At 41.1% G+C, this 12,299-nt stretch overlaps 1 protein-coding gene across 1 annotated transcript; it reads right to left on the bottom strand.

The window, feature by feature from the left end:
- Positions 1 to 285: 285 nt before the first annotated feature.
- LOC129237832 (uncharacterized) lies at positions 286 to 11,270 on the bottom strand. Its single transcript, XM_054872783.1, has 2 exons — positions 8,965 to 11,270; positions 286 to 2,752 (listed from the first exon to the last, which is right to left on the bottom strand). The coding sequence occupies exons 1-2, from the start codon at positions 10,640 to 10,642 to the stop codon at positions 1,473 to 1,475; spliced, it is 2,958 nt and encodes a 985-aa protein (XP_054728758.1). The 5' UTR covers positions 10,643 to 11,270; the 3' UTR covers positions 286 to 1,472.
- Positions 11,271 to 12,299: the final 1,029 nt, after the last annotated feature.

Below are 12,299 nucleotides of genomic sequence, written 5' to 3'. Positions count from 1 at the left end.
TAAATGAATGAAAGGAGAGGCTTTCGCTTTGGCCTTAAGATTTTTTGCCCTATTTCTATGTATAAGTTTGGTTGTGTTTGTCCAATTTAGATAATTATGCGCCGTTTTGTTCGATAAATTTTACACATTTTGAAAGCAATTTCTTAGTTGCGCAATTGAAAAAGTTCTCATCTCCTTTGGTACACAATTTGATCAACTAATTTCCATAAGCTTCCCTTGAGGCGCTAATCCAGGCTTGGTATTGTTGTTGTACTAGCATAAACTGCCTGTTGGTACTGCCTCACAACCATTTCACCACGATCTTTTTCAGCTATTGCTCTCGTCTGTGATACATTTTTATCCCCAGTCCGTTTGAAAAATGGGTAGTCTTTGTAATGTTTCGGCAGGTAATCACAGACTTACTTTTGTTTCAAAAGTTTCGTTTGCATCTATGCATTTGGGTACCCATACATCATGCCCATCGATCGAGCTCAGCCTTAAGGAAATTGTTCCAGACGATTTTCTGACTAATTTTCTAGTCTTGAGCAATGGAAAAAGTGCTCAGATACCGAACCGAATCGACGATTTCCATTTTTTTATTGGCCCTTTCGCTGATTGCCCTACCAGAGCGAGTTCCATCCGACCATCGGTTCATATTACTAGAAAGAAATTGTTGGAGGCACCGATTTGCTACTGCATTCGATGCTGTATTAGGGTCGTAAGCAGCATACATTTACTTGGCCATGTGCTTTGATTTCACACCTTCAGTTTAGTGGTACTGATCGAATTTTCTTTCTTTTTCCTACCTTTCGGAATAATATAGAGCAGAGCTGGCTTCATCAATACAAAACTGTTAAATAATCTTTTTTGAAGCATATTTTTGTCTTTAATTCGCCTAAGCATAGCTCACTGAATATATCTAGCGGAAGATGCTCGAAACTTTTTACTTCACCAATTATAAAAATCATATTTATATTAAAACTAAAGCATTCCCATACCAAACCTCATATGTATTCAAAATTTTATTCCACCATAAGGACATGGAAGTTGCTTATGGCATCGTCATAGTCCCCTAATAGCAATTAAATGTGTGCTAACATACACATCTGCCGCCTCAGCTGCACAACAATGCTTTAATGCTTTACCGTTTTTCCTTTCCACAAAACCACCATTTCTCAAAATTTTCCTAGTTATGTTCCAAACGGGAGTGTCAGTAATCGCCACCTTTTGTTATTTATTTTTTGATTTTTTCCCTCCAACTAACTACTACTACATGCATACCTATTCACACGTAAATACACGTATGCACTTACTACCTACACACACACACACACACGCACACACTAAACTTTCGCACATTTTTCCATTGTTTGCTTTTCGTTTTACTGTTTCACGCTTATTCGCGGGATACATTCGTTTTTTGCTGCCGCTTTGAAGGAGTTTTAGGTGGCGGCGTCATTGGCACCGCAGTTGCCACCATTGGGTTCGTGCAACTAAACTTCAGTGCCATCCTCGCCCTCATCGTCGAACAGTTGGCTGGTGCTGCCTTGACCGCCGCGTGTCGCTGTTACAGACATCTTTTTCTTGGGCTTTGGTGGCGGGCGGGGCGGTATTTTCGCTACTTTCGTAGGCTCACCAGTGGACGCATTGATGCTAACAGATGTGTTAGTAGCATCGACGCCTACACCACCATTCATATTGTTGGCACTCGGCACAATGGTGAGACCGTTGTGATGTCGCGCGGTGCCATACAACGGCTCTGTGTCGGAGGTCGTTGTCAGGTGATGATTGTTCACCAGCTCATGTATGGGTTCGTAGATTTTCGCAACTGAAGCTGCTGCTGCCGCAGCCGCCGCCGATGTGCTGGGTACAGCATTTTGTTGTGATGTAAGCTGTTGTTGCTGTTGCTGTTGTAGTAGTTGTTGCTGTTGCGCCTGCTGCTGCTGCTGCTGTTGCTTGGCTGCTGTGCTTGACGCCACCGATGTGAGGCTCGGCGTGGCTGGTAGTGGTCGGTCGCGCATTGTATAGCGCGCTGATGTGGAGACACCGCTGCTTGTTTCCGGATGAACTTTATGCAAGTTTAACGTCGAATTACCGGCGGCAGTTGTACGCAGCCCAAGATTGTCGTAGACCGGCTCCACTTGCAGTTCAGCAGTAGTGGCGGTGCCAGTTTCGCTAGGATTTGGCGAAGTAGGCGACTGAAACTCGCTTAACTGTGTGGGATTTGTTATGGAGGTGGAAGGCGCCCAGCTGGGCACGCGCGGTTTGCGCGGTATCGTCATATAGCCTTGTTTCATGACCACCGCTGTGGTCGGTGAGTATATAACAGGTGCTGGCAAGAAAGGTGATTGTTGTTGGTGCGCGCCATGTTGCGCCGGTAGGTGGGCGTGTGCATGTTGTTGCTGCTGTTGTTGGCGATTGTTTGCTGCAGCGATCAGTGCTAAGTTGCGTGATTTCGGGTGTTGCAGAGTCATGAAACCATTCGGTGTGGCAGCTGCGATGGTTGTCGTACCATAGATGCCATGCGGCGTCATATGCGCGTATACAGGACTGGTGAGCGGTGGTGAGCGAATGCCGTAGATGATTTGTTCGGGTATGTTACTGTGCGACGATTGCATTGAAGGGGAGGTGGGCGGAACGCGTGCAGGAAAGGCGAGTAGATCAGGTGGCAAGCTAGTACCGTAGGTATCATCGATGTAGGTGTGACGCACACGAGGTACCGTAGTGTCCGACAGGGCGACCGAGTGGGTTTCATCGTCGCGCGGGTGATTGCCTGGAAGAGAGAGAGAAAAAAAAAGGACGAGTATGAAAAAATTGAAATAAATTGAGTGTAAATTGGCGTGAGTAATTGAAAAATATGTACAATGGCTTTCGATAATATTTTCCCCATTATTTGGTGCGCGCTGGCCAAAGTTGGTAGTTGTCTCTGATAGTAGTGGCGAACACAAATATAGAGGTATGCAAAAAAAAAAAAAACAAAAAGAAGCAGAAAAATGTTGAAAAACAATTAAAATGCAGTGATTACAACGGCAAACTTTTTAGTGCGTTTCATGCTCAGCGCTGATTTTAATAAAAAAAAATGAGATCACGATAGGAAACTTTACGTTTCAGCAAGTTTTGCACTATCTATTGCAGAATATTGAAATTTTTGCAATAAATACATACATACATATGAATTAGGGTCTTGCAGCACGGGATACCGGGATTCGTTCCGGGATTTAAGTATTCATTATTCTGCAAGAATAATTTTTTTTTGAGAATATTATAAAATAATAGTTTAAAATTACTTTTTTATTTAAAAAGAAAATTAGTTCATTAGTAGGTAGGTATACTGGTTGTTGGTTGACACACCTAGGCCTGCTGTAAACCCATTGTACCATTAGTACAGTCCCCTCTCCTCACTCTACATTGTCCTCATTGAACCAACCTGTGGCTTTAATATACCTAACAAGGTTTGTTATTTTTATTTTGGCTACTTCTGCCAAGTTATTCAGCGAACTTTTTTCTAAAATATTGAACCTTCTTATATCCAGAGCCATGCACTCGCATTAGTAACCAAACAAAAGAAAAGAAGGTATGTCGAAAAAAGTAAACAAATGTGTTTTCCGGTTGAAAGAAGTTCTCATACTTAATATCGTACATAATATCTCCCTTGAGGAGCATAGGACCTCTACAAGGCATCTCCAACGAACGTGATTAGATGCTCCCGTCTTAGTAATCGTACGTCTGAGTCGGCTTGTATTGGTTACTATAATCGAAGTAAGTATTCTATCAAAAGGCCTCTTCTTTTTGCTAAGCGTTAGCAATTTAGTTAAGTTAGCCCAGCAGAGAGATAGAAAGCAGAGAAGTGGCGAATAGAAGAAGCCTAAAGTAGGTAATTAGCTTGCCGTTGTAGATCTTAGATGATGGGCTGCAATCTATCGCTGCCTAAGAGCAGCGTTACTCTATGCACTTGTTGTGTCACATTGTAGAGTCTTTTGGAGTAGAGGGTGGGTTGCAGTGGTGGGGTTTGTGTCTGTGCTAACTATCGAAACTCTTTACTTCTGACTGCATTATCGATGTGCTAGTGTAATGGCATTGAGGAGCGCTTTTATTGCCTTTTTCAGTTATTTTGGGCCGCAGAAGTGCACTGCCTGCGAGTGATGGGTGTTACAGGAAATTAGGAGCAGAAATTAGGGTTTGGATCGGTTGATGGGAAGGGAGATACTTGGAATAATTGGAAATAATGATTATCCCATCAGAAAGGCGGGAAAAGCGGGAAAAGCGGAAAATAGGAAGAGTACAGGGATCATGCGGGTGGTGAAATTCGAACCCACGATCCCTGGCAGAATAGGCTAGAGAGCTGTCGCTAGCCTATCGAAGGTTTTAATACATATTAATATAAAGGGTGGTTAAATTTCAAGGGCAGATGTTGAATGTGAACCACACCTAAACGTCAACGACACCGTTGGACTTCTTTCTTTGGGGTTATTTGAAAGAAAAGGTGTACGTCGATAAGCCAGCAACAACTCAAGAGCTAAGGAATGATATAATTCGGCGCATTAACGGCATAGAACCTCAATTATGCCTCAGCGTCATCGAAAATTTGGACCATCGGATGGAGGTGTACCGCCGAGGCTACGGCGGCCATTTGGCCGATATTTTCTTCCACAGGTAATTGAGTCGTACCAATATTATCATAATAAAGATAAATGACAATAATTTAAAAAAAAATTGTATTTTATTCAAAATCAACACCGGCCCTTAAAACTTAACCACCCTTTATGTTAAAATAAAAAAAATCAAGGAAGCCAGTGCAAATTTTAACAACAGAAGACTACAAATGCGTGTAATACTCGTACTTTGTGTATTAAAAAGATAACAAAAACGTTGAAACATATCCATATTTGCTACAATATAAATTTAAAGTCAGTGTAGCATTTCTTTCTATACGCAGGAATATTCTTCGTCAGAAATTACAAATCCCGAAAATGCCGCGAATGTTGGCAATAGTCCGGGATTTTTATGATTTACAAAATACCCCAATCTCGTAATTGGCATCCCTATTATGTATGTATGTGTGCATTAAACGGTTTATTTGGCTATGTTTGGAGCAAAAGCAATTAATCTTCCAGCTACGCGCGAATACCAGCAACGCTGATTTTCGACAACAGCGCAATTTCCGAGAGTCTTCCACAATTTATGCAAGCATTCAGGCGCTTTAGTAGAGAACAGTGCCCGGAGGAACGAACGCCGAAAATTGCAACTGACAGGCAACATAAAAGTAATAGGAATAAAGAGCCATTACTGCAGCTACTCCAAAGCTTTGTGAGAGATCTCCTATGTGTATGTATGTGTTTATGTGTAGAAAAATGCTTTTTGGAAATAAAAATTTCAATTACTTTTGGTTGTGTGCGAGAGATATACATATGTTTGTATGTGCGAAAGTATGTATGTATGCTACAAATTTCTTAATTTGGTTTTGATTTGATTTTTTTGTTTTTGTTTTTTCCCGCGATTCACATGGTAATTTGATTGAAAACATTCAGATTTTTGCAAAGTCGATGCAATTTGAATGCCAAAGAGCAAATGCAAAGCAAACTACTGAGACCAAACTAACGGGGTATGCAGTTCCATCCACCACGCATTTGAAAGTTCATTTCGGGCGTAAATTTCAACCGTTACTCGGTAATTTTTACTATTTGTTTGAAGAGTAATTCTGAAGAAAAAAATAATAATAAAAAAAAAACTAAAAAAAAATAAAAAAAAAATTTAAAAAAAAAATTAAAAAAAAAAAATAAAAAAAAAATTGTAAAAAAGTATTAAAATAAAAATTAAAAAAAAGTATTACAAGAAAATTTCCGCTTTTTAAAAAAATTTAACTACTTATGCCACATTGAAAACAATTAGCTGTATCGACTTCACGTACGAGGTGTGCTCAAAAAGTATCGCGAATTTTGTGTTTTTTCAAAAACTATTTATTTAGTCATTAATATCTATTTTGTCCCCTTCAAAGTAGTCCCCATGAGATATTATACACTTGTGCCAACGTTTTTTCCAATCTTCGAAGCACTTCAAAAAATCATTTTTTTTATCTTGTTCAGCTCCTCCTTCGATGCCGTAGCGTCATCCTGTCATGGGCCTCTTCAGTTTCGGAAACAAGAAAAAGTCACAGGCAGCCTGATCTGGGGAATACGGCTACTGTGGCATCATTAGTGTGTTGTTTTTGGCCAAAGAGTCGTGTATAAGTACCGATGTGTGAGCAGGGGCGTTATCGTGGTGCAAGAGCCAATTTTTGTTCTTCTACAAATCCGGGCGTTTCTGGAGAATTGCTTGGCGCAAATTGCGCATAACATGCAGGTTCCTTATTGACCGTTTTACCTTGTGGCAAGAACTCATGATGCACAACGCCCCTGAAATCGAAGAAAACGGTAAACAAAACTTTTGCATTTGACCGAACTTTGCGCGCTTTTTTCGGTCTTGGCTCGTGCGGCAGCTTCCATTGAGATGATTCAGCTTTGGTTTCCACGTCAAAACCATAAACTTACGATTCGTCACCAGGTATGACCCTCTGGAGCAAATTTGGGTCGTCGCGGTCAGAGTCCAACATCTCATCAGCAATGTTCACGCGATGCTGCTTTTGGTCGAAATTGAGCAGTTTTGGTACGAATTTTGCGGCGACTCGTCGCATGCCCAAATCATTGAAAAAAATCGAATGGCACGAGCCAACCTATATGTCTAGGCCCTCAGCAACTTCTCTAACGCTAACTCGACGATTAGCCAATACCATTTTCTTCACTTCATCAATATTTTCGTCTGAAGTGCTCGGGCGTCCGGCACGCTTTTCGTCGTTCACATTTTCTCGGTCTTCTGGGAACATTTTGTACCACCGATAAACGTTTGGTCCAAAGTAGCTTCTCCGTATGACATAGTCAACATTCGGAATGCATCCGCGCACTTAATTTCGTTTTTCACACAAAATTTGATACAGGTTCTTTGGTGCATCTTTTTGAATAGGTAAAAATCGAAGACGAGCCGAAACACGTGCAAGCAAAGCAGCTGTCAACAATTAACTGAACATTCAAAATGGCCGAACTCGTTGGCATGAGTGAGAGATATGAGTACCAACATATCGCTACAAAAAAATCGAAATTCGAATATATGGAACCTGCGAAAATTCAAAATTCGGGATACTTTTTGAACATACCTCGTATACAAATCTTTTATGCTACGATGATTACGTTTGTTTTGGATAAAACAGTGTCAGAATAGTCGATCGGAGTAAAATTGACAAAGCTATGAGTATTTGTGCTTCCGCTGCTTCATTCGGAGTCTTTGTAGCTGCTCAACTGTGAAGCGTTTTTCTGAAATTTGTTACTTTTCAAGTCCGTGTGAGCCATAACTTAAAATCTACAGCAGCAATACTTTTGAAATTGTTTACAGTACTTCTTCACATAATTGGCCGGGTCTCAAACTGCGCTTTCGCTTTCCTTCTAGGGATACCTCGAGAAAGATTTCCTTGTATGCAAATGCATTCGTTATTTTGGTCCTTTTGTTTCGGATGATTCTTTTGGGAGCTATATACTACTTTTTTTGGGAGCTCTCCGAAGATTCACTCTCACTCTCTGAATTTTAGGAAAACATTGTTCAAATTTTGAATTATTAAACGGAATTTTGCTGTGTTATTTGTGTGCAAAAAAAAAAAAAATAAAAAATATAAAATAAAAATAATAAAATACTCGTTTTATAGTTTTACCCAAATATACAATAGTTAAAAAACTACTCGAGCTGAAAAAAATTGTAAATGTAAATTTTGTATAAAAATTCCATTATTATTTGCATTTTTCTAAAAGCTTTTTTTACCATAGTCAGAATCATCAAATATGCATTGCACTTTGAAGGTATTTCTATTATGCCCCTATCATAGGAACGCTTTTTCCCTTAGGTAAAAACACGACTATCTAGTTGATTTTCGTAAGGCTCTATTGAGGTGAAAGTTTTACCATACACAAGAATGGATCGTAATTAGGCCTGTCTGCTATAAAGTGGATGCATAAGAAACTGTCAACCAAACTCCGAGGTGAGTCGCTATCGATGCTTGCCTTGACGTTGTACTGATGTAATTGATGGCAATTTCCCTCCTAGTGGTCAAAATCGGATACTTAAGTGTGACTGCTTTCTTCAGACGGTTCAATTGTCATCAACATTACCGAATTAAGAGTTTGCACGTAGGGGGTAGCAACTCATAGTAGATGATACCACGCCCACCAAAAACCCACAGCTAAATCTACCTGATTCGCAATCCTAGCTTGGCTACATCCCGTACTGGCTCACCTATAAGCGAAAGCTACAGTTTTAACTTAACGCCGTCGTAAGTGACCCACTTTTCATCACCGGTCAACTCATTCGCTTTAGAAGCGATTCGCAGATGCAAGTACGGTCCACTAGGGCTCTATGAAATTCGAGAACAGATTAATTTTTTTTTTTTCAAAGTAAATTTCCATAATTTGGAAGAGTTATTCTGGCGCTAAGCGATTCATGATGACCTGACAAGCCTTACTGAACGGAAATGTCAGTTGTCGATATCGATACTTCTCATGCAGATAAAAAAACACCCGATACATACATACATAACCAACTCGCATCAGATATGCCCGCTTAAAGGGATATGCATCGCTTGTTGATGGTGTGCCAAGCCAGCCAGTTGCTGCTCAGCTAGCTTTGATTACAAATACAAACAGGTGCAAACTTCTCGCAACAGCTGTTCTAGTGTTTGTTGTTGCATTAGACCCTGAGCCTGCTCAATACACTCTCGCATGCATTATAACTGTTTGTCTAAGTGATTATGTAACTGACGCATTTCAATTACTTATGAGGGCAACCAAATTAGGAGAGCTTGCATAAATAAATCAGCATGCACTCACACACACACTCTTACCTATGAGCGTATATAGGTATACGAGTACATCAAATATAATATTATATTCCAGTATTTTATTGACTCACCGAATTGTGATTCATCCAGGAGCGTCTTTTTGATTTCATGCCCCTCATCGCTTCCATCCACATTTTCTAGTTCGGTGCGTCGCGGTGGCTTCTCCACCGGATTCACTTCGGTTAATAGGCTTTTTTGCATTTCCATAATCACCGAACCCTCAAGCATTGAACTGTTGGTTTTATCCATTTTCGTAGATATTAAACCATTCTCACTCATCATTGTTGTGTCCTTTTGATATGAGCGTGCACGTCGACAATACCAACAGGCAATGAGTAGCACACACATGAGCAGCAACAGTACTGTGATCACGATGAGGCAAATGACGAGCAGGAAGTTCGATTGAGTGTCAGTGGTGGAGACGCCTATGCCACCGCCTATGCCTTCGAGCGCGCCAAAAAAGTCACCGTCGACGATCAATTGAAACTCGGCCTCCGCCTTGCCGCCACGATTCTCTGCAATGCAAGTGTACATTCCTTTATCGCTGGCACGCACATTGAAAATTCGCAATTCGGTAGTTATAAGCGCTGCAGGATCTATGCTCATGAGTGGCTGCTGTTCGATGGAGGTGAGCACACGAAAGCGTTGATCATTCGGATTGATGGCGCGTCGATTATAGATCCATGTAACATTCGGACGCGGTGAGCCTTCAACGCGGCATGGCAAAGTTATATTATCCGATTGCACTTCGACAAATGAGCGCACCGAGCCGAGTATACGCGGCTGGCAAGCGAAATTCTCCGATGGTATGTCAGTCCAAAGTTTGCCGCGCAGCGCTGGCGGTTGGGCGCAGTCCGTGGGCGGTGTGTAAAGTCGATTGGCAAGCGCGAAATCGCGAAACGCTTGCAGATCACACGTACAATTCCAGGGATTTTGCGCCAAAGAGAGATGCGCTAGTTTGGGTATGCGCGTGAAGGTCTCCTTGCGCAGCACCGATAACGAGTTTGCCTCAAGGTAAATTGCTGCAAGCATAGGTTGTTGACCGAACACGTGCATTTCCACCTGCTTAAGGCGATTGTTTTTGAATTCCACACGCGACAAGAAAGGCAAGTCGACAAAGAGATAATTCTCTAACACCTCGATCTCATTGTGATTCATGACGAGATTGCGTAGCTTTTCAACCCCGCTAAAGGTGCCGACATGCAGCTCGCGTATGAAATTATGCGACATATCCAGCTCGATGAGTATGGTGAGACCTTTGAGTGCATCGCGATTCAGTTCCTGTATGGTACAATTGCGCAAGAAGATCTTATGTAGATTCTGTAAATTCGCATCGGCAAACTCCTCGCGCCGCAGCTCGGGTATTATATTATTCGAAAAATCCACAACCTGCATCTCGTTACTCAGATCATCGGGTATGGCGGTCAGTGAGCGCGCCTTACAGTCGGCTGTCTTTTTGCCCGAATTCCAATTGCAATGGCACATACTGCAACGTTGCATCCAATCGGGATTACCAACTGCAGGCGCAACATGCTCGAGTAGCAGCAGCAAGAGCAGGGATTGTGCGAGCAGCAGCAAGAACGCGGAAGAGCGGATGTGTGAGCGTCGGTCATGCCATGCCGCAGGTGTGTGGCTGGCGAGTCTTGTGTTGCTGCTTTCGCAATTCGCTTCATCTCGCACGTTGTGCATAGTCTTGTTGTTGCTGTTGTTGCAACAACTCGTCGCACTGTTATTTATGTGTCTTAGCATGACGTGTATATGTATTGGTTGCTTGCGATGCACGCACTCTGTGTGTATATTGTGGAAGGCGCTTTAGCCTTATGAGCCTTCACCTGTTCGCTTTGACTTGGTCACCGCGACTGGCTACTATAACTTCGATAATTGCCTGCTGCGCTTACAATGGTGTCAGCAGCGATTATAACGTTTCTCTTCCCAGCTGCGTTGATGTGGCAAGCACTTTTAATGCGTCCACGTCATCAATGTGAAACGCTTTGTGTGTGCTGCTGTCAGCTTGCGTTAGCCAATTTATGATATTTAACTAAGCCCCGTTGCAGTGTTATTGGCTGTGGGCGAGTTGTTGACTGCTTTATTTGGTGGTATTTATATATCTACGTATATATATGTGCGAGGGGCAGTGGTGTTGCACGTTTGTAGTCGTCAGTTGGCCACCACAAGTTTGTGATTAATTAACGTCCTTGTCGCCAATCCTTTGTGTTGGCAGATTAGCTTTGGTGTGCACGAATGTTCACTGGTTCATTTGTTGATTATTTTGTAGCTGCTGCACGCCTTTGGGTAGCCAACTTTTGTACACAGCTTTGATTGTTCTTACTTTTGTGTCATATAACAGCAACTTAGCAGCATTATTGGGACACTTTGCAATTAGCATAACAATGCCGGAAAACTGAAAAGGAAATAAAGGAAAACGATAAGTCACAAAAAGTACGAAAGTATTTATAGTATTTGGTAACAAACATTTTAACACATTTTTACTTTTATGCTAAGTGGCAGTGATAGTCAAAGGTATAAATTAAAAGAATTTTTTGTAAAAATAATATCTGTAAAAGAAGCAGTGCCGCTGGTTCCGTGGCTCAATGTTTTGATTAGCGCTGACTTAAATGTTGGGAATTTTTCACCAAATTTTTTTCATATACTGTTTTTGTATGTACAAGATAGTATTTAGTATGGTGGGCATGGCAAGTATACTTAGTCAAGGACTAAAGTCTACATACAGTGCCTTTGTTAACTATAGCACAGGGACCTTTCGACAAGACCTTTTGACATTTTGATAATTTTCATAATTTTGTTATCAACATTTACCTGTAGTTTATTTTCCTATAGAAACCGTATAAAGTCAAATTTCTAACTCTGTACAAGTGTTATAAAAATACGAAAATGGTTCCACAACATTTCAAACTTTTTGATTAGAATTTTTACAAAATGTTCAAATATGCTCACAGCTCATTTAATTTTGGTAAAGGGTGGGCCATGTAAAATTTGCTTTTTGAATCGGTTATAAAAAAAACTAATTAATATTTTTTCAAACTTTTTTTTTATTTTGAAGATTGAACATTGTCATTTATGAATGAAAAATAATATCGTTCAAATGACTGCCACGACTGGCTTTACAGTAGGCCATTCGATCAACCCAATTTTTAAGCACATTTTCGATTGTTTGGGCTCCAATTTCATGAATGGCAACTTCGAGTTCGTGTTTTAAAGCATTAATCGTCTCAGGATAGTTCGCATAGCATTTGTCCTTAACGGCTTTTCACAAAAAATAGTCCAACGGGCTTAAATCACAGACGGTAGCCAAAAGTTCGAGTGTAACTTTGGCAGTGTGACAAGTTGCACCGTCCTGTTGAAGCCAAATGTCGTCCATGTCATCCTTTTCAATTTTTGGAAACAA

Source organism: Anastrepha obliqua, chromosome 2 (genome assembly GCF_027943255.1).
Source record: "Anastrepha obliqua isolate idAnaObli1 chromosome 2, idAnaObli1_1.0, whole genome shotgun sequence".
Classification (NCBI taxonomy): domain Eukaryota; kingdom Metazoa; phylum Arthropoda; class Insecta; order Diptera; family Tephritidae; genus Anastrepha; species Anastrepha obliqua.
This window is presented reverse-complemented; position numbering and strand designations above follow the sequence as displayed.